This window comes from Salmo salar, chromosome 18 (assembly GCF_965601325.2).
Source record: "Salmo salar chromosome 18, fSalSal1, whole genome shotgun sequence".
Lineage (NCBI taxonomy): Eukaryota > Metazoa > Chordata > Actinopteri > Salmoniformes > Salmonidae > Salmo > Salmo salar.
In genome coordinates this window covers 100,579,882-100,606,917 of record NC_138308.1, presented here as the reverse complement: position 1 = coordinate 100,606,917, position 27,036 = coordinate 100,579,882, and the positions used below count along the sequence as shown (strand labels likewise).

At 43.8% G+C, this 27,036-nt stretch overlaps 2 protein-coding genes across 2 annotated transcripts in view; one reads left to right on the top strand and one right to left on the bottom strand.

The window, feature by feature from the left end:
* Positions 1-27,036, bottom strand: part of LOC145861820 (butyrophilin subfamily 1 member A1) — a 315,627-nt gene that overhangs the window by 159,909 nt on the left and 128,682 nt on the right. The window lies entirely within an intron of this gene.
* LOC123732533 (uncharacterized) lies at positions 1,281-24,475 on the top strand. Its single transcript, XM_082965424.1, has 11 exons — positions 1,281-1,369; positions 6,301-6,345; positions 8,059-8,121; positions 11,101-11,397; positions 11,529-11,771; positions 13,581-13,781; positions 13,916-13,972; positions 15,741-15,821; positions 15,938-15,999; positions 17,481-17,523; positions 23,831-24,475. The coding sequence occupies exons 1-9, from the start codon at positions 1,345-1,347 to the stop codon at positions 15,997-15,999; spliced, it is 1,074 nt and encodes a 357-aa protein (XP_082821550.1). The 5' UTR covers positions 1,281-1,344; the 3' UTR covers positions 17,481-17,523; positions 23,831-24,475.

The window sequence follows — 27,036 nt, the reverse complement described above, 5'->3', positions numbered from 1 at the left end:
GCTTTCTGCTGGGCCCACCCATAACCACAGCCATACTCTGGACCTGGTTATTACCAAGGGGCTTTCTACTGGGCCCACCCATAACCACAGCCATGCTCTGGACCTGGTTATTACCAAGGGGCTTTCTACTGGGCCCACCCATAACCACAGCCATACTCTGGACCTGGTTATTACCAAGGGGCTTTCTGCTGGGCCCACCCATAACCACAGCCATACTCTGGACCTGGTTATTACCAAGGGGCTTTCTACTGGGCCCACCCATAACCACAGCCATACTCTGGACCTGGTTATTACCAAGGGGCTTTCTACTGGGCCCACCCATTATCACAGCCATACTCTAGACCTGGTTATTACCAAGGGGCTTTTTACTGGAAGTTTCTGTCCATGAATGATGCAACCCAAAAAATCATTGAAGACAGAGTTAATGAGTACTTGACGTCACAGTTATGTTAACTTGTCAGACTGCACTGTAGTTTAATAAACATACTGTATTTAAAAACACAGAATTTCTAAGGGGCTTTTATGTAATTATAATGCAGTGTTAATAATAATAATAATAATAATAATCGTTTGATAACAGATCACTATGACAATATTACAAACTTTAATAAAATCGCTTCAGTGCGGTTCATCTGATGGAGGTGCACATGGGCCTATTTATATAATGAGTATGAAATCGGAGGGCAGGCAGAAATGATTAAAATATTATTACATTTTGAAGCATTAGACCTCTCATTAAAGGCTTCAGTCATACAAAAGTTATACTTAAATCCGAACTGGTTGGAGATTATAAGAGTACATGGCCATAAATGCTAGGTCATTTTTCAAGCTGTTCAAACATTCATAGACATTCAAATAATATAAACAGTGGATGTAGAGGGAGCAACCGGTCAGCACCTTAGGAGTAAATGTCAGTTGGCTTTTCATAGCCGAGCATTCAGAGATCAAGACAGCAAGTGTGTGTGCGAGAGGGAGACAGAGAGAGAGAGAGAGAGAGAGTCTGTCTTTCTCTCTCTCTCCCTCTCTCCATCTCTCTCTCTCTCTCTCTCTCTCTCTCTCTGTCCCTTTCTTCTATATATATCTATTTATCTCTCTCTACCTCTCTCTCTGTGTTTCTCTCTCTCTTTCTCTCTTTCTCTCCCTCTCTATCTCTCTCTCTTTCTGTGTATCTCTCCTCTCTAGGGCCCCTCATTCTGTCACACACATCTTTCATACCTCTCAGTCCTTCTCAAGAGGAAGTATAGATGGTTAGAGAGGAGAGGTGGGTGGGTGGGTCGGTGGGGGGATGGACAGGCTACTACAAGTCACTAGAGTTTAGATACAGTTAGTTATCGTCACGTTGAGATGGAACGCACCTGTCTTCTACTCTGTGAGTTGAATATTATCTAAATGGTTTAATATATATACAGTTCAATGTCTAGATATAATTGTAATATCTGTATGGTTTAATATCTGTATATCTATATGGTTTAATATCTGTATACTTTAATATCTGTATGGTTTAAAATCTATAATATTTCATATATATATGGTTTAATATCTATATAGTTTAATATCTATATATTTTAAAATGTGTATGGTTTAATATCTATAATATTTAATATATATAGTTTAATATCTATATAGTTTAATATCTATATAGTTTAATTTCTAAATAGTTTAATATCTGTATAGTTTAATATCTGTATGGTTTAATATCAACATAATTTAATATATATATATATATATATATATATATATATAGTCTAATATCTGTATAGTTTAATATCTATGTAGTTTAATATATGTATAGTTTAATATCTGTATATGTTAATATATATATAGATTAATATCTATATAGATTAATATCTATATGGTTTAATATCTATATGGATTAATATCAATATGGTTTAATATCTAAATAGTTTAATATCTAAATAGTTTATCATATGTATAGTTGAATATCTATTTTGTCTATTGTCAATAAGTCAGAAGTTTACATACACTTTAGCCAAGTACATATAAACTCAGTTTCTCACTACACCTGACATTTAATCCTAGTAAAAATTCCCTGTCTTAGGTCAGTTAGGATCACCACTTTATCTTAGGAATGTGAAATGTCAGAATAATCGTAGAGAGAATGATTTTTTCAGGTTTTATTTCTTTCATCACATTTCCAGTGGGTTAGAAGTTTACATACACTCAATTAGTATTTGGTAGCATTGCCTTTAAATTGTTTAACTTGGGTCAAATGTTTAGGGTAGCCGTTCACAAGCTTCCCACAATAAGTTGGGTGAATTTTGGCCCATTCCTCCTGACAGAGCTGGTGTAACTGAGTCAGGTTTGTAGGCCTTCTTGCTCGCACACATTTTTTAATTCTACCCAGACATTTTCTATAGGATTGAGGTCAGGGATTTGTGATGGCCACTCCAATACTTGACTTTGTTGTCCTTAAGCCATTTTGCCGCAACTTTGGAAGAATGCTTGGGGTCATTGTCCATTTGGAAGACCCATTTGCTACCAAGCTTAAACTTCTTGACTGATGTCTTGAGATGTTGCTTCAATATATCCACATCATTTTTCATTCCTCATGATGCCATCTATGTTGTGAAGTGCACACTGGTGCAGCAAAGCACCCCCACAACATGATGCTGCCACCCCCCGTGCTTCACGGTTGGGATGGTGTTATTCGGCTTGCAAGCCTCCCCCTTTTTCCTCCAAACATAACGATGGTCATTATGGCCAAACAGTCTGTATATTTTTTTAAATAAATATGATTTGATAAAATATTTAATTTGGCCTGTACTACTACTACTACACCTGTGCATTTAATAACACATTCAGAAATGGCAAAAAATACAGTAAACATTTTTTTCATTTAAGGTTTAAGGAATAAGGTTTAGGATAGTGTCTCGTATCTACGAGATATAAGAAAGATAAGGAAATATATTTGTATATTCACTTCATTTGTATGGGTTACCTTCAGATGAAGGTTTAATATCTATATATATCTCCATACTTCCATTCATTTGTATGGGTTACCATGGGTTACCTTCAGACGTCATTCCGTCAGTAGAAGATGCCTGGTTATTCTTTAAAAGTGCTTTCCTCACAATCGTAAATAAGCATGCCCCAATGAAAAAGTGTAGAACCAGGAACAGATATAGCCCGTGGTTCAATCCAGACTTGACTGCCCTTGACCAGCACAAAAACATCCTGTGGCATACTGCATTAGAATCGAATAGGCCCTGTGATATGTGATATTCCTTTTCAGGGAAGTTAGGAACCAATTTACACAGGCAGATAGGAAAGCAAAGGCTAGCTTTTTCAAACAGAAATGTGCATCCTGCAGCACAAACTCCCAAAAGTTCTGGGACACTGTAAAGTCCATGGAGAATAAGAGCACCTCTTCCCAGCTGTCCACTGCACTGAGGCTAGGAAACACTGTCACCACTGATAAATCCATGATAATTGAGAACTTCAATAAGCATTTTTCTACGGCTTGCCATATTTTCCACCTGGCCACCCCTACCCTGGTCAATAGCCCTACACCCCCCACAGCAACTTGCCCAAGCCTCCTCCCTATTCTCCTTTACCCAGATCCAGATAGCTGATGTTCTGAAAGAGCGGCAAAATCTGGACCCCTACAAATCAGCCGGGCTAGACAATCTGGACCCTCTCTTTCTAAAATTATCAGCCGAAATTGTTGCAACCCCTATTACTAGCCTGTTCAACCTCTCTTTCGTAACGTCTGAGATTCCCAAAGATTGGAAAGCTGCCGCGGTCATCCCCTCTTCAAAGGGGGAGACACTCTAAACACAAACTGCTACAGACCTATATCTATCCTACCCTGCCTTTCTAAGGTATTTGAAAGCTAAGTTAACAAACAGATCACCGACCATTTCAAATCCCACCGTACCTTCTCTGCTATGTAATCTGGTTTCCCAGCTGGTCATGGGTGCACCTCAGCCACGCTCAAGGTCCTAAAAGTTATCATAACCTCCATCAATAAGAGACAGTACTGTGCAGCTGTCTTCATCGACCTGGCCAAGGCTTTCGACTCTGTCAATTGCCACATTCTTATCGGCAGACTCAACAGCCTTGGTTTCTCAAATGACTGCCTCGCCTGGTTCACCAACTTCTTCTCAGACAGAGTTCAGTGTGTCAAATCAGAGGGCCTGTTGTCCAGACCTCTGGCAGTCTCTATGGGGTGCCACAGGGTCAAATTCTTGGGCCGACTCTTTTCTCTGTATACATCAATGATGTTGCTCTTGCTGCTGTTGATTCTCTGATCCACCTCTATGGAGACGATACCATTCTGTATACTTCTGGCCTTTCTTTGGACACTGTGTCAACTAACCTCCAGATGAGCTTCAATGCCATACAACTCTCCTTCCGTGGCCTCCAACTGCTAAATGCAAGTAAAACTAAATGCATGCTCTTCAACCAATCGCTACCAGCACCTGCCCACCTAGCATCACTACTCTGGACGGTTCTGACTTAGAATATGTGGACATCTACAAATACCTAGGTGTCTGGTTAGACTGTAAACTATCCTTCCAGAGTCACATTAAGCATCTCCAATGCAAATTGAAATCTAGAATCGACTTCCTATTTCGCAACAAAGCATTCTTCACTCATGCTGCCAAACATACCCTCGTAAAACAACTGACTATCCTACCGATCCTCGACTTCGGCGATGTCATTTACAAAATAGCCTCCAACACTCTACTCAACAAATTGGATGTAGTCTATCACAGTGCCATCTGTTTTGTCACCAAAGCCCCATATACTACCCACCACTGTGACCTATATGCTCTCGTTGGCTGGCCCTCGCTTCATATTCGTCGCCAAACCCACTGGCTCCAGGTCATCTATAAGTCTTTGCTAGGTAAAGCCCCGCCTTATCTCAGCTCACTGGTCACCAGAGCAGCACCCACCCGTAGCACGCGCTCCAGCAGGTATATTTCACTGGTCACCCCCAAAAGCATTTCCTCCTTCGGCCGCCTTTCCTTCCAGTTCTCTGCTGCCAATGACTGGAACGAATTGCAAAAATCACTGAAGCTGGAGACTCATATCTCCCTCACTAGCTTTAAGCACCAGCTGTCAGAGCAGCTCACAGATCACTGCACCTGTACATAGCTCATCTGTAAACAGCCCATCCAACTACCTCATCCCCATACTGTTATTCTTTATTTTTGTACCCCAGTATCTCTACTTGCACATTCATCTTCTGCACATCTATCACTCCAGTCTCTATCACTCCAGTGTTTAATTGCTAAATTGTAATTATTTCACCTCTATGGCCTATTTATTGCCTAACCTACCTTACCTTACCTCATTTGCACACACTGTATATATACACTTTTTTCTATTGTGTTATTGACTGTACGTTGACTGTTCATTTGTTTATTCCACGTGTAACTCTGTGTTGTTGTTTGTGTCGCACTGCTTTGCTTTATCTTGGCCAGGTCGCAGTTGTAAATGAGAACTTGTTCTCAACTAGCTTACCTGGTTAAAAAAGGTGAAATAACAAAATAAAAATAAAATTAAGGTTTAATATCTATATATATATAGATATCTCCATTCAATTGTATGGGTTACCTTCAGATTAAGGTTAATATCTATATATACCTCCATACTACCATTCATTTGTATGGGTTACCTTCAGATGAAGGTTAATATCTATATATACCTCCATACTACCATTCATTTGTATGGGTTACCATGGGTTACCTTCAGTCGAGGTCCCTTGAGACTTGTGGAGGTCGTAGAGCACCATCGTGTACCATAGTGATAGTTATCTGTGTGTTTCAGTGTTTACATCATGTACCATAGTGATAGTTCTCTCTGTGTGTTTCAGTGTTTACATCATGCACCATAGTGATAGTTCTCTCTGTGTGTTTCAGCGTTTACATCATGTACCATAGTGATAGTTCTCTCTGTGTGTTTCAGTGTTTACATCATGTACCATAGTGATAGTTCTCTCTGTGTGTTTCAGTGTTTACATCATGTACCATAGTGATAGTTCTCTCTGTGTGTTTCAGTGTTTACATCATGTACCATAGTGATAGTTCTCTGTGTGTTTCAGTGTTTACATCATGTACCATAGTGATAGTTCTCTCTGTGTGTTTCAGTGTTTACATCATGTACCATAGTGATAGTTCTCTCTGTGTGTTTCAGTGTTTACATCATGTACCATAGTGATAGTTCTCTCTGTGTGTTTCAGTGTTTACATCATGTACCATAGTGATAGTTCTCTCTGTGTGTTTCAGTGTTTACATCATGTACCATAGTGATAGTTCTCTCTGTGTGTTTCAGTGCTGTTGAGTACACTGGTATACTGTAGCCTCGGACAAGGTGGAGGTGAGTACATTTATCTATATTCATCACCTGTTCTATAATAGTAACATTTATCTATATTCATCACCTGTTCTATAATAGTATACATTTATCTATATTCATCACCTGTTCTATAATAGTAACATTTATCTATATTCATCACCTGTTCTATAATAGTAACATTTCTCTATATTCTTCACTTGTTCTATAATAGTAACATTTATCTATATTCATCACCTGTTCTATAATAGTATAATTTATCTATATTCTTCACTTGTTCTATAATAGTAACATTTATCTATATTCATCACCTGTTCTATAATAGTATCATTTCTTCCTGGTCTCTTCATTGGTTCTTCATGTCTCCAGTCCTTATTCTCTTAGTATAGAAGGTTCCATAATGGATCTCCACCTGTTCTAGCTGCTCTCACCTGCAACACATCACAGGGTAGAAAGTGATACTCTGTGATGTGAGATATAGACTCAAATATAATAGCTACATAATGACTATAACTCCAACCCTGTGGGGGTGTCACTAATCAGGTCTACAGTACAACAATAGGGCAGTGATCAGGTCTGCAGTACAACAATAGGGCAGTGATCAGGTCTACAGTACAACAATAAGGCAGTGATAAGGTCTACAGTACAACAATAGGGCAGTGATAAGGTCTACAGTACAACAATAGGGCAGTGATCAGGTCTACAGTACAATAGGGCAGTGATCAGGTCTACAGTACAACAATAGGGCAGTGATCAGGTCTACAGTACAACAATAGGGAAGTGATCAGGACTACAATACAACAAAAGGGGCAGTGATAGTCTGGGGCGGCAGGTAGCCTAGCGGTTAGAGCATTGGACTAGTTACCGAAAGGTTGGTGGATTGAATCACCGAGCTGAGAAGGTAAAAGTCTGTCGTTCTGCCACTGAACAAATATTCCTAGGATGTCATTGTAAATTACATGTTGTTCTAATCTGACTTGCCTAATTAAATAGAGGGTAAATACACCAACTGGGTCTCTCCCTCCCTTCTGTCTGGAGACCAGGACATAATCTGGAGAAAGATCTACTGTCTCTATTATATTATGACAGACCAGCTAGATCTACTGTCTCTATTATATTATGACAGACCAGCTAGATCTACTGTCTCTATTATATTATGACAGACCAGCTAGATCTACTGTCTCTATTATATTATGACAGACCAGCTAGATCTACTGTCTCTATTATATTATGACAGACCAGCTAGATCTACTGTCTCTATTATATTATGACAGACCAGCTAGATCTACTGTCTCTATTATATTATGACAGACCAGCTAGATCTACTGTCTCTATTATATTATGACAGACCAGCTAGATCTACTGTCTCTATTATATTATGACAGACCAGCTAGAGCTACTGTCTCTATTATATTATGACAGACCAGCTAGATCTACTGTCTCTATTATATTATGGCAGACCAGCTAGATCTACTGTCTCTATTATATTATGACAGACCAGCTAGATCTACTGTCTCTATTATATTATGACAGACCAGCTAGATCTACTGTCTCTGTTTCAGCATCTCTGTTAGAATATAAAGCCTTGTCTCCAGATCTCAGGATAGTAGCCTACCCTCATCACCAGGTTAAACAGCTAGAGAATAGACTCTCTCTGCTGTGTTTCAGCATCTCTGTTCCAATGCAGCTCACAGGCTTCATCGCTCTCTTCTCTCTCCCTTTCTCTCTCTCTCTTAGATCTCTCTCCTCCAGCCTCTCTGAGCGTCAGTCCTGACAGATCTCAGTTCTTTGAATATGATGGTATGTCCACAAACACCATCTACTAACATTATAGTGTTTAGTGGTTCATCTGGTTTCTGATAGCTGATGTTATGTTTATATACGATGTTTATATATTATATACAGCTGGAGCTGTGATCCTGGAGAGACCTGTTTATATATGATGTTTATATATTACATACAGCTGGAGCTGTGATCCTGGAGAGACCTGTTTATATATGATGTTTATATATTATATACAGCTGGAGCTGTGATCCTGGAGAGACCTGTTTATATATGATGTTTATATATTATATACAGCTGGAGCTGTGATCCTGGAGAGACCTGTTTATATATGATGTTTATATATTATATACAGCTGGAGCTGTGATCCTGGATAGACCTGTTTAAATATGATGTTTATATATTATATACAGCTGGTCTGTCACGGCTGTCGTAGGAAGTGGACCAAAACGTAGCGGGAATGTGAATGCTCATCTTTTTTAATTTGAAGAAAAGTGAACACTTACAAAATAAACAAACAACGACTAAACAGTTCCATAAGGCATATCAGCTATACAGAAAATAACTACCCACAATTCCCTACTACAAGACACCCCTATACATAGGACCTTCAAACAGAGGCAACGAGGAACAGCTGCCCCCAATTGAAGGGCAAATCAATAAAGCTAAACATAGACCTAAACAACCTAGAACTAACATAGAATATCCTAACCTAGAACCTAAACCTAAAACCCCGGTACACTCTAAACCAACACCCCTCTACATAAACACATAATATAACAAACCCATAAACACTCTAAACAAATACCCCCTGCCACGTCCTGACCAAACATAAATAACAAATAAGCCCTTTACTGGTCAGGACGTGACAGTACCGTCCCCCAAAGGTGCAGAACCCGGATGCACCTAACAAAAAAAATGATCTACAAAAATAAACCCCCCTAACTAAAGGGAGGGAAGGGAGGGTGGCTGCCGTCACCGACGGTTACCGTGCTACACCCCCCCCTCCCCAACCCACCTATACTGGAGGTGGATCAGGCTCAGGCCTAAGTCCCCCACCTAACCTGTCCACCCCCGCTGAAAGCTCAGGGCTATGATGCGTCGCTGGAGACCTCGGGCTGATGCGCATCGCTGGAGACCTTGGGCTGATGAGCGTCTCGCTCGGTTCTGGACTGTATGCCGTCTCACTCGGTTCCGGACTGTAGGGCGACTCACTCGGTTCCGGACTGTAGGGCGACTCACTCGGTTCCGGACTGTAGGGCGACTAACTCGGTTCCGGACTGTAGGGCGACTCACTCGGTTCCGGACTGTAGGGCGACTCACTCGGTTCCGGACTGTAGGGCGACTCACTCGGTTCCGGACTGTAGGGCGACTCACTCGGTTCCGGACTGTACACTGTTGCCGGACACTCTGGACTGGGCACTGCGCACTGAAGGCCTGATGCGTGGGGCTGGCTTAGGAGGTGCCAGACTAGGGACATGCACCACAGGGCTAGCACGAGAAGCAGGGACTGGATACACCGGGCCATGGGTAAGCACTGGAGGTCTGGAGCGCACCTCTTGCACAACCCGTCCTGGCTGGATGGTAATAGCAGCCCTGCACGAGCAGAGTGCTGGTACAGGGCGAACTGGGCTGTGCAGAGGCCTGATGGTTGCCGTGCGTAGAGCAGGCGTAGTGTAGCCTGGGCCTAGGAGGCGCACTGGTGGCCAGATGCGCTGTACAGGCATCCTCCTTCCAGGCTGGATGCCTACTCTAGCACGGCACTTGCGAGGGGCTGGGATCGCTCGCACCAGACTGTGCGTGCGCATGGGCGAGATCGTGCGCACTTCCGCATACTCCGGTGCTCTCCACTCCAAATGCTTCCCATAATAAGCATGAGGAGTTGACTTAGGGCTCACTCTTGGCCCAGCCAAACTACCCGTGTGCCCCCCCCAAAAAAATTATTGGGGGTGCCTCTCGTGCTTCCCCATCGGCGCGTACAAAGCCTCATACCGGCGCCACTCCGCCTTGGCTGCCTCTATCTCCTCCGGTGGGCGACGGTATTCACCAGCCTGGTGCCATGGTTCAGCCCCGTCCAGAATTTCCTCCCATGTCCATGATTCCAAGGAGCTCTGCTGCTTCTCCTTCTTCCGCTGCTTGGTACGTTTATGGTGGGTAGTTCTGTCACGGCTGTCGTAGGAAGTGGACCAAAATGCAGCGGGAATGTGTATGCTCATCTTTTTTAATTTGAAGAAAAGTGAACACTTACAAAATAAACAAACAACGACTAAACAGTTCCATAAGGCATATCAGCTATACAGAAAATAACTACCCACAATTCCCTACTACAAGACACCCCTATACATAGGACCTTCAAACAGAGGCAACGAGGAACAGCTGCCCCCAATTGAAGGGCAAATCAATAAAGCTAAACATAGACCTAAACAACCTAGAACTAACATAGAATATCCTAACCTAGAACCTAAACCTAAAACCCCGGTACACTCTAAACCAACACCCCTCTACATAAACACATAATATAACAAACCCATAAACACTCTAAACAAATACCCCCTGCCACGTCCTGACCAAACATCAATAACAAATAAGCCCTTTACTGGTCAGGACGTGACATGGTGCTGTGATCCTGGAGAGACCTGTTTATATATGATGTTTATATATTATATACAGCTGGAGCTGTGATCCTGGAGAGACCTGTTTATATATGATGTTTATATATTGTATACAGCTGGAGCTGTGATCCTGGAGAGACCTGTTTATATATGATGTTTATATATTGTATACAGCTGGAGCTGTGATCCTGGAGAGACCTGACAAAGGGCAGAAAGGGTCTCATTGAATCTGGTGTAGACTGGTAGAACAAATCAATGTTTAACTCAGATGTGATACAGACCCAGCTCTGGAATATATTACAATAGTACAGATATCAGACTGACCCTCTCTATGTATCTCTCTCTCTACATCCCTCTCTTTTTTCTCTCTCTGTGTGTCTCTCAGATCAGACTTTCTCTCTCTCAGTTCTCTCTAACCAAGCATCTCTGAGTCTCAGTCCTGACAGATCTCAGTTCTTTGAATATGAGTCTGTCTCTCTGAGCTGTGAGGTTCAGGGGAACTCTGCTAGATGGAGAGTGGTGAGGAACACAACGAGAGGAATCCTTTCAGAGTGTCATACTGACTGGGGAAAACAACAAGGGTCTTCATGCAATGTGTCACTAACACCATCAGACAGTGGAGTGTACTGGTGTGAGTCTGGTTCTGGAGAACACAGCAATGCTGTCAACATCACAGTACATGGTATGTCCACAAACACCATCTACTAACATTATAGTGTTTAGTGGTTCATCTGGTTTCAGATAGCTGATGTTATGTTAATATATGATCCTGGAGAGACCTGTTTATATATGATGTTTATATATTATATACAGCTGGTCCTATGATCCTGGAGAGCCCTGCCCTTCCTGTGACTGAGGGAGATTCTGTGACTCTGCGCTGCAGATATCAGGAAACTCCCTCTGACCTCACAGCTGTTTTCTACAAAGATGGATCCCTCATCAGGGCTGAGACTACAGGAGAGATGACCATCCCTGCAGTATCCAAGTCAGATGAAGGACTCTACAAGTGTTACAACTCGAAAGGAGATTCACCAGAGAGCTGGATGACTGTGACAGGTGAGAATATGAGAAACTTTGACATTCAGATTATTTGGTTCTTCTTTACACTGTTAAGTTTGAGACGTTACATTCATAATAATTTGTGTTCTTGTAATCTCGCTTGGTCATTAGACGCAGTACATACAGTACCAGTCAAAAGTTTGGACACACCCACTCATTCAAGGGTTTTTCTTTATTTTTTACTATTTTCTACATTGGAGATATAGTGAAGACATCACAATTATGAAATAACACATGGAATCATGTAGTAACCAAAAAAGTGTTAAACAAATCAAAATATATTTATATTTGAGATTCTTCAAAGTAGCCACTCTTTGCCTTTATGACAGCTTTGCACACTCTCGGCATTCTCTCAACCAGTTTCTTGAGGAATGCTTTTCCAACAGTCTTGAAGGAGTTCCCACATATGCTGGGCACTTGTTGGCAGCTTTTTCTTCACTCTGCGGTCCAACTCATCCCAAACCATCTCAGTTGGGTTGAGGTTGGGTGATTGTGGAGGCCAGGTCATCTGATGCAGCACTCCATCACTCTCCTTCTTACACAGCCTGGAGGTGTGCTTTATGTCATTGTCCTGTTGAAAAACAAATGATAGTCCCACTAAGCGTATCGCTGCAGAATGCTGTGGTAGCCATGCTGGTTAAGTGTGCCTTGAATTCTAGATAAATCACAGACAATGTCACCAGCAAAGCACCCCCACACCATCACACCTCCTCCTCCATGCTTCACGGTGGGAAATACACATGCGGAGATCATCTGTTCAACTAATTTGCGTCTCACAAAAATGTCAAATTTGGACTCATCAGACCAAAGGACAGATTTTCACCGGTCTAATGTCCATTGCTCGTGTTTTTTGGTCCAAGCAAGTCTCTTCTTATTATTGGTGTCCTTTAGTAGTGGTTTCTTTGCAGCAATTCGACCATGAAGGCCTGATTCACACAGTCTCCTCTGAACAGTTGATGTTGAGATGTGTCTGTTACTTGACCTCTGTGAAGCATTTATTTAGGATGCAATCTGAGGTGCAGTTAATTGTCAATTTCTGAGGCTGGTAACTAATGAACTCATCCTCTGCAGCAAAGGGAACTCTGTCTTTCTTTCCTGTGGCGGTCCTCATGAGAGCCAGTTTCATCATTGCGCTTGATGGTTTTTGCAACTCCACTTGAAGAATCTTTCAAAGTTCTTGAAAAAATTCCAGATTTGACCTTCATGTCTTAAAGTATTGATGGACTGTCGTTTCTCGTTGCTTATTTGAGCTGTTTTTTGCCATATTTGTCAGGGCTGGCTCAAGGAAGCAGGAGAGGTAGAGTCAAGCGCAGGAGACAGTAAATTCTTGAACAGACTTTTAATCCGTATGCACAAAAATAAAGAAAGTCCAAACACGGCAGGGCAGGGCGCCAAACAGATACCAAAACCCTTATTAGACGTCCAAAATAGGGACGCAGCCCCTAAATACCTCTGCGCCACCATCCGTCGGTGTCGTGACAATAATATGGACTTGGTATTTTACCAAATAGGGCAATCTTCTCTATACCAACTCTACCTTGTCACAACACAACTGATTGGCTCAAACGCACAATGAAGAGAAATTCCACAAATTAACTTTTAATAAGGCACACCTGTTAATTGAAATGCATTCCAGGTGACTACCTCGTGAATCTGGTTAAGAGAATGCCGATGTAGAAAATAGTTAAAAAAAGAAAAACCCTTGCATGAGTAGTTGTGTCCAAACTTTTGACTGGTACTGTCTAAGATAATATTAATCAGTTTGTTTATAACTTTTTACTGTTGTTTTCTCTTGTGTTTTTCAAGATGGGGGCTCTACCTCTCTCCTCCCCTCCTCTCTCCTCCTCCCTCTGTCTGTCTCTGGGTTGGTGGCTGTTCTCTCCATCTCTCTGATCATTCTACTGGTCCTGTTCTGCAAGAGGATCAAAGATGTAGCAGCTGAACCCAGAGATGTTACCTATCCTGACGTTAGAATCAAACAGGACCCAGAACCCAGGAGAAGGAGAGGTACGTACACACACACACACACACACACACACACACACACACACACACACACACACACACACACACACACACACACACACACACACACAGTACAGTGTCTTTATGTCTTTAACCCATTGTCTCGTCTCCTCCAGAGAAGTCTACAGGAGCTGATCCAGTCTACTCTGCAGTGAAGACCTCCAACACCACAGGTACTGTAGTACTGAATAACACTATAACACCACAAGTACTGTAGTACTGAATAACACTATAACACCACAGGTACTGTAGTACTGTATAACACTATAACACCACAGGTACTGTAATACTGTATAACACTATAACACCACAGGTACTGTAGTACTGTATAACACTATAACACCACAGGTACTGTAGTACTGTATAACACTATAACACCACAGGTACTGCATAACACTATAACACCACAGGTACTGTATAACACTATAACACCACAGGTACTGTAGTACTGTATAACACTATAACACCACAGGTACTGTAATACTGAATAACACTATAACACCACAGGTACTGTAATACTGAATAACACTATAACACCACAGGTACTGTAATACTGAATAACACTATAACACCACAGGTACTGTAATACTGTATAACACTATAACACCACAGGTACTGTAATACTGAATAACACTATAACACCACAGGTACTGTAGTACTGTATAACACTATAACACCACAGGTACTGTAGTACTGAATAACACTATAACACCACAGGTACTGTAGTACTGAATAACACTATAACACCACAGGTACTGTAATACTGTATAACACTATAACACCACAGGTACTGTAGTACTGAATAACACTATAACACCACAGGTACTGTAATACTGTATAACACTATAACACCACAGGTACTGTAGTACTGAATAACACTATAACACCACAGGTACTGTAGTACTGAATAACACTATAACACCACAGGTACTGTAATACTGAATAACACTATAACACCACAGGTACTGTATAACACTATAACACCACAGGTACTGTAGTACTGTATAACACTATAAGACCACAGGTACTGTTATACTGTATAACACTATAACACCACAGGTACTGTAGTACTGTATAACACTATAACACCACAGCTACTGTAATACTGTATAACACTATAACACCACAGGTACTGTAATACTGAATAACACTATAACACCACAGGTACTGTAATACTGTATAACACCACAGGTACTGTAATACTGTATAACACTATAACACCACAGGTACTGTAATACTGTATAACACTATAACACCACAGGTACTGTAATACTGTATAACACCACAGGTACAGTAATACTGTACAACACTATAACACCACAGGTACTGTAGTACTGTATAACACTATAACACCACAGGTACTGTAGTACTGTATAACACTATAACACCACAGGTACTGTAATACTGTATAACACTATAACACCACAGGTACTGTAATACTGTATAACACTATAACACCACAGGTACTGTAATACTGTATAACACCACAGGTACAGTAATACTGTACAACACTATAACACCACAGGTACTGTAGTACTGTATAACACTATAACACCACAGGTACTGTAGTACTGTATAACACTATAACACCACAGGTACTGTAATACTGAATAACACTATAACACCACAGGTACTGTAATACTGTATAACACTCAGACTATCCTCTCTCAGCTGGTCCAGTCTGTGTTAATATCCTCTCTCTCTCCTGTGTTTAGTTCCAGGTGGATCTGGTCCAGTCTGTGTTAATATCCTCTCTCTCCTGTGTTTAGTTCCAGGTGGATCTGGTCCAGTCTGTGTTAATATCCTCTCTCTCTCTCCTGTGTTTAGTTCCAGGTGGATCTGGTCCAGTCTGTGTTAATATCCTCTCTCTCTCTCCTGTGTTTAGTTCCAGGTGGATCTGGTCCAGTCTGTGTTAATATCCTCTCTCTCTCCTGTGTTTAGTTCCAGGTGGATCTGGTCCAGGTGATGTGACCTATGCTGACATCAACTATACAGAGAAGAGACAACACAACAGGAGGAGAGGTAGGAAGAAGGGAGAGACCAACAACACTCTCCTCATTTTTCTGAAGAAAATAATATGTTTTTTTTCGTGTTTTTAACATGTCACTAGTTGTAACCTGCTTATGTGTTTCTTTCAGAGAACGTCGTTCCAGACCCTGGATACTCAGCAGTGAAGACAGACAGACAGACAGAGATATAGGTCAGAAGGTCGTTCCAGACAGACAGACAGACAGACAGACAGACAGACAGACAGACAGACAGACAGACAGACAGACAGACAGACAGACAGACAGACAGACAGACAGACAGACAGACAGACAGACAGACAGACAGACAGACAGACAGACAGACAGACAGACAGACAGCTTAATGATGATGATGAAAAGTAGAGATCATGGCATCCATTTTGTGCCAGAGGGCTCAGCACCACCCATCAGTTTCTGCAGTGATAAGAGGATTTCTTCCTACATCTGTGCCACTGTGTCGGTAGTCATTTAGAGTTAAAGATGCACTATGCTAAAACTCTAGTAGTTCACCTAATTTCAGTTTCTGTGACAAAGTTAGATAGTCCAGTGTAGATACTCAGACACCTGCTGGAACAGGACGCGGCACCTCTCTATACTCAGATACCAGCTGGAACAGGACCCGGCACCTCTCTATACTCAGATACCTGCTGGAACAGGACGCGGCACCTCTCTATACTCAGATACCTGCTGGATCAGGACCCGGCACCTCTCTATACTCAGATACCTGCTGAAACAGGACCCGACACCTCTCTATACTCAGATACCTGCTGGAACAGGACCCGACACCTCTCTTTACTCAGATACCTGCTGAAACAGGACCCGGCACCTCTCTATACTCAGATACCTGCTGGAACAGGACCCAGCACCTCTCTATACTCAGATACCTGCTGGAACAGGACCCGGCACCTCTCTATACTCAGATACCTGCTGGAACAGGACCCGGCACCTCTCTATACTCACATATCTGCTGGAACAGGACCCGGCACCTCTCTATCCTCAGATACCTGCTGGAACAGGACCCGGCACCTCTCTATACTCAGATACCTGCTGGAACAGGACCCGGCACCTCTCTATACTCAGATACCTGCTGAAACAGGACCCGACACCTCTCTATACTCAGATACCTGCTGAAACAGGACCCGGCACCTCTCTATACTCAGATACCTGCTGGAACAGGACCCGGCACCTCTCTATACTCAGATACCTGCTGAAACAGGACCCGGCACCTCTCTATACTCAGATACCTGCTGGAACAGTCCCCGGCACCTCTCTATACTCAGATACCTGCTGAAACAGGACCCGGCACCTCTCTGTTTTAGAATGTTTCATTCTGGCATGAAAAATAATTAACTCACTTTTTGTTCAGATTTACCTAAGAAGCAATGTTTATAGTTTAGATAAACATTGTACCATCTAAACCACTGTGTTTTCTATAACCAAAAATACTGTTGTTTCAGCTCTTTGTAATAGTCGCAAAAACAAATCTGAAGAATGGGAAGCATAGAAATAGCTCACGTGGAAAATATCTACCGCTACTTAGATTGGCTTTAAAGCAGTATGACAGATCTATAACACATTTCTATGTGGATTTTGTTGGGTTGCTCAAAAAGTTACATATTGCCATTTTAATAAATGTAATCTGTGTGTACTTTAGGTAGAGCTGTATCTGGATCCAGGGACGTAATGTACAGACTGAGGTAGGTCCAGATCACTGTATCACTAACCCTAATGTACAGACTGAGGTAGGTCCAGATCACTGTATCACTAACCCTAATGTACAGACTGAGGTAGGTCCATATCACTGTATCACTAACCCTAATGTACAGACTGAGGTAGGTCCAGATCACTGTATCACTAACCCTAATGTACAAATGATCTGTCTCCTTTTTACAACCAGAGGCCTTGTATCTGTCAGTATAACACCCAACCCACTATATCAAGAGGCCTTGTATCTGTCAGTATAACATCCAACCCACTATATCAAGAGGCCTTGTATCTGTCAGTATAACACCCAACCCACTGCACCCAGAGGTCTTGTATCTGTCAGTAACTAGCATGTAGCATGTAGCATTGTGAGGTTGTGTTGTGTGTTACATGTCTGTAAATGAGATAGAGAGAGATTGAGATCAAATCCAATTAAATCTAGCGCTATTTATACAGCACATTTCAGACATGGATTGCAACACAATGTGCTTCACATGAAAAAACAAATAAAAACAATTCAAATAAAAGCTGAAATATTGACTACACAGCAAACATAAAAAATTAAAAGAACAACAATAAAAACTGAACAACTAAAAAGCACCCTATGTGTTTTAAGATCTCTTTTAAAAATGTCCACAGTTTCAGCCCCCCTCAGGTTCTCTGGCTATTCCAGAGGCTGGGGGCATAGTAACTAAAGTCTGGGGGCATAGTAACTAAAGGCTGGGGGCATAGTAACTAAAGGCTGGGGGCATAGTAACTAAAGGCTGGGGGCATAATAACTAAAGGCTGGGGCCATAGTAACTAAAGGCTGGGGGCATAGTAACTAAAGGCTGGGGGCATAGTAACTAAAGGCTGGGGGCATAGTAACTAAAGGCTGGGGGCATAGTAACTAAAGGCTGGGGGCATAGTAACTAGAGGCTGGGGGCATAGTAACTAAAGGCTGGGGGCATAGTAACTAAAGGCTGGGGGCATAGTAACTAAAGGCTGGGGGCATAGTAACTAAAGGCTGGGGGCCCATAGTAACTAAAGGCTGGGGCCATAGTAACTAAAGGCTGGGGGCATAATAACTAAAGGCTGGGGGCATAGTAACTAAAGGCTGGGGGCATAGTAACTAAAGGCTGGGGGCATAGTAACTAAAGGCTGGGGGCATAGTAACTAAAGGCTGGGGGCATAGTAACTAAAGGCGGTCTCTCCATGCCTCTTGGTCCTGGGCTTTGAGATAGTTAAAAGGCCAGAGGACCTGAGGGACCTACTGTGTACATAAGTTAAAGCATGTCTGATATGTATTGGGCTGCACAATCATGGATTGATTTAAAAACCAATAGAAGAATATTATAATGAATTCTAAAACTCACAGGCAGCCAGTACAGAGACCTTAAAACCAGTGTAATGTGTTCTCTGTCTGGTCTTGGTCAGTACCCTGCAGCATTCTGTATGTTTTACAGTACAGAGACCTTAAAACCAGTGTAATGTGTTCTCTGTCTGTTCTATGTCAGTACCCTGCAGCATTCTGTATGTTTTACAGTACAGAGACCTTAAAACCGGTGTAATGTGTTCTGTCTGGTCTTGGTCAGTACCCTGCAGCATTCTGTATGTTTTGCAGTTTACCAAAAGCTTTCTTGGGTAGACCAGACAGGAAAGCATTACAGTAGTCAAGCCTGCTTTTAGTAAAAGCATGGATGAGTCTCTCTGTATCAGCCTGAGTGAGAAACTGCCGCACCTTGGCAATGTTCCTCAGGTGGTAAAAAGCTATTTTGGTCACTTTCATAATGTGTGATTCGGAATTGAGTACAGAAACTTAAATAACACCTAGGCTTTTTACCTGGTGTTTTATCTTTGTTGCCTGTGAATTAAAATGTGCGGCCAGATTCTCTCTCTAGATCCAACAATAAGTACTTCAGTCTTGTCTTGATTTAGCTGGAAGAAGTTGTGAGCCCTCCAAGTATTTAAGTACATGAACATGTAATTGGGGAATGAAACCAGGTGTGTAAAAAACAAAGACTAAACAAAAGGAAAATGAAAGATGGATCGGCGATGGCTAGAAGACCGGTGACGTGGAACGCCTCCCGAACAAGGAGAGGGACCGACGGCAGAAGTCATGACAGTACCCCCCCCCCCCTTGATGCGCAGCTCCAGCAGTGTGCCAACACCGACCTCGGGGACGACCCGGAGGGCGAGGCGCAGGGCGATCCGGATGGAGACGGTAGAACTCCCGTAGCATTGATGGGTCTAACACGTCCTCCACCGGCACCCAGTATCTCTCCTCCGGACCGTACCCCACCCACTCCACGAGGTACTGAAGGCCCATCGCCCAACGCCTCAAGTCCAGTATGGACCGAACTGCATACGACTGAGCCCCCTCGATGTCCAGAGGGGGCGAAGGAACCTCCCGCACCTCAGATTCCTGGAGCGGACCAGCCACCACCGGCCTGAGGAGAGACACATGAAACGAGGGGTTAATATGATAATCGGGGGGAGCTGTAGACTGTAACACACCTCGTTTATTCTCCTCAGGACTTTGAATGGCCCCACAAACCACGGACCCAGCTTCCGGCAGGGCAGGCGGAGGGGCAGGTTTCGGGTCGAGAGCCAGACCCGGTCCCCTGGTGCGAACACCGGGGCCTCACTGCGGTGGCGGTCTGTGCTGGTTTTATGGCACCTCACGGCCCGCTGAAGGTGCACATGAGTTTCGTCCCACGTCTCCTCAGAGCGCCTAAACCAGTCGTCCACCGCAGGAGCCTCGATCTGGCTCTGATGCCAAGGCGCAAGAACCGGCTGGTACCCCAGTACGCACTGGAAGGGGGAGAGGTTAGTGGAGGAGTGGCGGAGCGAGTTCTGGGCCGCCTCTGCCCAGGGCACGAATGCCGCCCACTCCCCCGGCCAGTCCTGGCAATAAGACCGCAGAAACCTTCCCACATCCTGGTTCACTCTCTCCACCTGCCAGTTACTCTCGGGGTGAAAACCCGAGGTAAGGCTGACTGAGACCCCCAGACGTTCCATGAATGCCCTCCAAACTCTTGACGTGAACTGGGGACCTCGATCAAATAATATGTCCTAGTGCCGGAAGACGTGTGTAAACAGGGCCTCCGCAGTCTGTAGGGCCGCAGGGAGACCGGACAGAGGGAGGAGGCGGCAGGACTTAGAAAACCAACCCACCACGACCAGGATCGTGGTGTTACCCTGTGAGGGAGGAAGATCCGTTTGGAAATCCACCGACAGGTGAGACCACGGCCGTTGTGGAACGGGTAGGGGTTGTGACTTCCCTCTGGGCAGGTGCCTAGGGGCCTTGCACTGGGCGCACACCGAGCAGGAGGAAACATAAACCCTCACGTCCTTAGCCAAAGTGGACAACCAGTACTTCCCACTAAGACAGCGCACTGTCCGACCAATGCCCAGATGACAAGATGGGGGTGACATGTGGGCCCAATAGATCAAACGGTCGCAGACAGCAGACATAAAACCAGTACAGACGCCCAGCTGGACATTGGAGGGGAGTGGGCTCTGTACATAACGCCCGTTCGATGTCCGCGGCCAGCTCCCACACTACCAAGCAAGAGGCCGGGAGTATGGGGGTGTGATCCATGGGCCGCTCCTCTGTGTCATACATCCGGGACAGTGCGTTTGCCTTCACGTTCTGGGAACCTGGTCTGTAGGATAGGGTGAAAACAAAACGGGTAAAAAAATATGGCCCACCTTGCGTGGCGAGGGTTTAGTCTCCTTGCTGCCCGGATGTACTCCAGATTGCGGTGGTCAGTCCAGATGAGAAAAGGGTGTTTAGCCCTCTCAAGCCAATGTCTCCATGCCTTCAAGGCCATGACAACAGCCAACAGCTCCCGGTCCCCCACATCATAGTTTCGCTCCGCCGGGCTGAGCTTCTTCGAAAAGAAGGCACAGGGGCGGAGCATTGGTGGCGTACCTGAGCGCTGAGAGAGCACGGCTCCTATCCCAGCCTCGGACGCTTCCACCTCCACTATGAACATTAAAGAGGGATCCGGATGAGCCAGCACAGGAGCCGAGGTAAACAGAGCCCTCAGGTGACCAAAAGCCCTGTCCGCCTCAGCCGACCACCGCAATCGCACCGGTCCCCCCTTCAGCAGTGAGGTAATGGGAGCCGCTACCTGACCAAAACCCCGGATAAACCTCCGGTAGTAGTTGGAAAACCCTAGAAACCGCTGCACTTCCTTTACCGTGGTGGGAGTCGGCCAATTACGCACGGCTGAAATGCGGTCGCTCTCCATCTCCACCCCTGAAGTGGAAATGCGGTACCCTAGGAAGGAGACGGACTGCTGGATGAACAGACAGTTCTCAGCCTTGACGTACAGGTTATGCTCCAGCAGTCGACCAAGCACCCTGCGCACCAGGGACACATGCTCGGCACATGTAGCGGAGTATATCAGGATGTCATCAATATACACCACTGCACCCTGCCTGTGCAGGTCCTTGAAAATCTAATCTACAAAGGCCTGGAAGACTGATGGAGCATTCATCAACCAATACGGCATGACGAGGTACTCATAGTGCCCTGAGGTGGTACTGAAAGCCATCTTCCACTCGTCTCCCTCCCGGATACACACCAGGTTGTAAGCGCTCCTGAGATCCAATTTGGTGAAGAAGCGTGCCCCGTGCATTGACTCAATCGCACTGGCTATGAGAGATAGCGGGTAACTGTACCTTACAGTGATCTGGTTGATACCTCGATAGTCAATACACGGGCGCAGACCTCCATCCTTCTTCACAAAAAAGAAACTCGAGGAGGCAGGTGAAGTGGAGGGCCGAATGTATCCCTGCCCCAGAGATTCGGAGACATGTGTTTCCATAGCCACCGTCTCCTCCTGTGACAGGGGATACACGTGACTCCTGGGAAGTGCTGCGTCTACCAGGAAATTTATCTCACAATCCCCCCGTCGATGGGGTGGTAATTGAGTCGCCTTCTTCTTATAGAAGGCGAGGTCCAAATCGGCATATTCAGAGGGGATGCGCACGGTGGAGACCTGGTCTGGACTTTCCACCGTAGTAGCACCGACGGAAACCCCTAAACACCTCCTGGAGCACTTTCGTGACCACCCCGTTGCCACGAAATAGTGGGGTCATGACAGGCCAACCAGGGTAGGCCCAGCACCACGGGAAACGCAGGAGAATCAATAAGGAAGAGACTGATTCTCTCCTTGTGACCCTCCTGCGTCACCATGTCCAGTGGAGCGGTGGCCTCCCTAATTAGCCCTGACCCTAATGGTCGACTATCTAGGGCGTAAATTGGGAAGGGCATATCCACTGGAACAATAGGGGTCCCTAAACTATGGGCAAATGATCTGTCAATAAAGTTCCCAGCTGTGCTTGAATCTACGAGCGTCTTTTGCTGGGAATGCGAGGAAAACTCAGGAAAATGTATATACAGAAACATGTCTGCAACAGAGGGCTCTGTGTGAGCCTGGTGCCGACTCACCTGGGGTGACACGAGAGTGCCCTGCCTGCTGCCTCGACTCCCAGAGGAACCTCCCCACCTTTGACCGGCAGTGTGCCCTGTGCAGCCACAGATGGTGCATGGACCGGCCCCTCCTCCGGTCGCCCTAAGTACAGCACCACCCAGATCCATGGGCGTAGGAGAGTTTGCTGGGGGATGGACAGAGCCCGATCTGGATGTCCGCGGGTAGCCAGCATGTTATCCAACCGGCGGCCAGGGTCCGAAAGTCCAAAGGGAACTCCTGTGCGCTCCTCGTCCCCTGCCTAATGTGGACAAGACGTTCACCCGCCGCTCTACCCGGAAACTGCCCGGAAGCGCTTCTCCTTCCCCCCATACGGCGTTGGCCCACTCCAGGGCATTCCCAGAGAGGCAGGAGACGAGGGCACACAGAAGAAAGCCCCTTGGTAATAACCAGGTCCAGAGTATGGCTGTGGTTATGGGTGGGTCCATTAAGAACAAATTCTTATTTTCAATGACGGCCTAGGAACAGTGCGTTAACTGCCTTGTTCAGGGGCAGAACGACAGATGTACCTTGTCAGCTCGGGGATTCGAACTTGCAACCTTTCGGTTACTAGTCCAACACTCTAACCACTGGGCTACCCTGGGAGAGCTGGACATTATGAGTAAATAGCCCTGGTATTGATAATTAGTAAATAGCTCTGGTATTAATAAGGGAGAACTGGACATAAGCAGGAGCCTCATTCGAAATAATTTGATAGGATTCTTCGTAGCAAAGAATTGACTAGTAAATCATCTGATATGATGTACATTTCTAAGTGGTTCTGTATTGGATAAGTAAATACATGGCCACACTGATGAACTACTTCTGTGTTGAACAGGTGATCATGTTGAAGAAGAGTGAGGCTGAGATCACCTGATCACCATAACAACCATCAGAATGGAACTCATGAAATTCTAATATAGAACTGAGAGTCACAATGCTGTATGTTGTTACATTGTAGCTCCACCTGCTGGAACAATAGTGGCATTTGATCAAATGTGATCTATTAACTGATACATGTATTATTCTGATTGGAATGTGTTTTAATATAATGTGTGTTGTATTATTCATTCAGCAGCTGTCCTTTAACATCAGTCATATACTGGTCATATACTGTACAGCATTATGTTTGATACATTGTAAATGCCTTAACTTTTCATGTCTATACAGATAAACTGATAGGTGTTGTGGTTCAGGCATTACTGTTACAGGTTCAGTATAATGTTATACCGTTACATGTTACAGAGTTAGAAAACATACAAGAGAGGAGAATTCAATTACTATCATTATTTACTTTATTTTCCCATTTTGGTCTCTATAGTAGTGGAGACAAATTGTTATTTGATTTAAACATGAAACTAATGTGGCCTTTTGTTTTATTGTGGTTGTTTCGTGCAAAACAATTATTTTTCAATTAATCATCCTGGTAAGATATTGCTTTTGTCTTTGTAGCATATAGAACTAAATAAATGATTTTCCTCAATCATGTAGTGTGTTTTTTTAATCTGTTCTGAATGACATCACAACCACTCTGTTTTTAATCCCCTTACAGCCCCCAGGGCCTTGAATATCTTCTAAATACTCCATTCCAGGTTTCCCCTACAGCCCCCAGGGCCTTGAGTATCTTCTAAATACTCCATTCCAGGTTTCCCTTACAGCTCCCAGGGCCTTGAGTATCTTCTAAATGCTCCATTCCAGGTTTCCCCTACAGCCCCCAGGGCCTTGAGTATCTTCTAAATGCTCCATTCCAGGTTCCACCTACAGCCCTTAGTCATATCTGCCATACTGCTCACAACTATCTAGCCAGCAACTGACAGTGAAAGTCACATTTATTTTATACGATCAATGTTCTTGGCACATCCCAAGTTGTTGTAAATTGAAACATATACTACAGCCTACTTGTTGTCCAGTGGCGATTTTAGCTGTTAACCTCTCTGGGGCAGGCGGGACGAATTCGTCCCACCTACGTAACAGCCAGTTGAATCCTGTGGCGCGATTTTCAAAACCTTTGAAATGCTATTACTTCAATTTCTCAAACATATGACTATTTTACAGCTATTTAAAGACAAGACTCTCGTTAATCCAACCACACTGTCCGATTTCAAAAAGGCTTTACAACGAAAGCAAAACATTAGATTATGTCAGCAGAGTACCAAGCCAGAAATAATCAGACACCCATTTTTCAAGCTAGCATATAATGTCACAAAAACCCAGAAGACAGCTAAATGCAGCACTAACCTTTGATGATCTTCATCAGATGACAACCCTAGGACATTATGTTATACAATACATGCATGTTTTGTTCAATCAAGTTCATATTTATATCAAAAACCAGCTTTTTACATTAGCATGTGACGTTCAGAATTAGCCTACCCCCCGCAAACTTCCGGCGAATTCACTAACAATTTACTAAATTACTCACGATAAACGTTCACAAAAAGCATAACAATTATTTTAAGAATTATAGATACAGAACTCCTCTATGCACTCGATATGTCCGATTTTAAAATAGCTTTTTGGTGAAAGCACATTTTGCAATATTCTAAGTACATAGCCCAGCCATCACGGGCTAGCTATTTAGACACCCAGCAAGTTTAGCACTCACCAATATCAGATTTACTATTATAAAAGTTTGATTACCTTTTGTTGTCTTCGTCAGAATGCACTCCCAGGACTGCTGGATGGATTATTTTGGACCAAATGTTGGTTTGGTCCAAAATAATCCATCGTTATATCCGAATAGCGGCGTTTTGTTCGTGCGTCCCAGACACTATCCGAAATGGTAAATCAGGGTCGCGCGCATGGCGCAATTCATGACAAAAAAAATCTAAATATTCCATTACCGTACTTCGAAGCATGTCAACCGCTGTTTAAAATCCATTTTTATGCAATTTTTCTTGTAAAAAAGCGATAATATTCCGACCGGGAATCTCCATTTAGCTAAACAGAGGAAAGAAAACAAAGCTTTCGGTCGACGCGGCACGAGCCTGAGTCTCACAGTACTGTAACCAGCCACTACCCAAACGCGCTACTTTGTTTCAGCCAGATCCTGCAAAGCCACGATTCAGTGTTTTGCCGCCTTCTGAGAACCTATGGCAGCCGTAGGAAGTGTCACGGGACAGCTAAGATCCTCACTCTTCAATAAACAGAGACAAGAAGAATGACACCTTGTCAGACAGGCCACTTCCTGCATGAAACCTTCTCAGGTTTTTGCCTGCCATATGAGTTCTGTTATACTCACAGACACCATTCAAACAGTTTTAGAAACTTTAGGGTGTTTTCTATCCATAGCCAATAATTATATGCATATTCTAGTTACTGGGCAGGAGTAGTAACCAGATTAAATCGGGTACGTTTTTTATCCAGCCGTGTCAATATTGCCCCCTAGCCCTAACAGGTTAATTAACCTTTTAGGGCTAGGGGGCAGTATTTTCACTTTTGGATGAAAAGCGTGCCCAGAGTAAACAGCCTAATACTCGGGGCCCAGAGTCAAATATTTGTAAATTATTATTATTAGTAGATTTGAATTGAAAACACTCTAAAGTTTCCAAAACTGTTTGAATGATGTCTGTGAGTATAAAAGAACTCATATGGCAGGCAAAGACCTGAGAAAAATCCAACAAGGAAATTAATTTCTGGTCTCTGTAGTTTTTTAAAGTCCTTGGCTATCTAACACACAGTGAGTTAGGACTCATTTTACACTTCCTACACCTTCCACTAGATGCCAACAGTCCTTGGAAAGTTGTTTGAGTCTTTTGCGGCAAACACAGACCGAAGGAGAAGGCTGGTAAGCATGGGACTGAGAGGACCCCTTCAGTACATAACGCGCGCTCTCCTGGGGAGATACCTGCGTTCCAAAACGTTTCCAAGACTTTGCAAACGCCCGGTTGGAATATTATTGAAGTTTGAACTTAAAAAGGGCCTAAAGGTTGATGCCATACAACGTTTCACATGTTTGAACGAACGTAAATAGTATTTATTTTTACTTTTCGTCGTGAAGGTTTTCTCTCGCCACCTACATTTTGAGTAGCCTACTGAACGCGC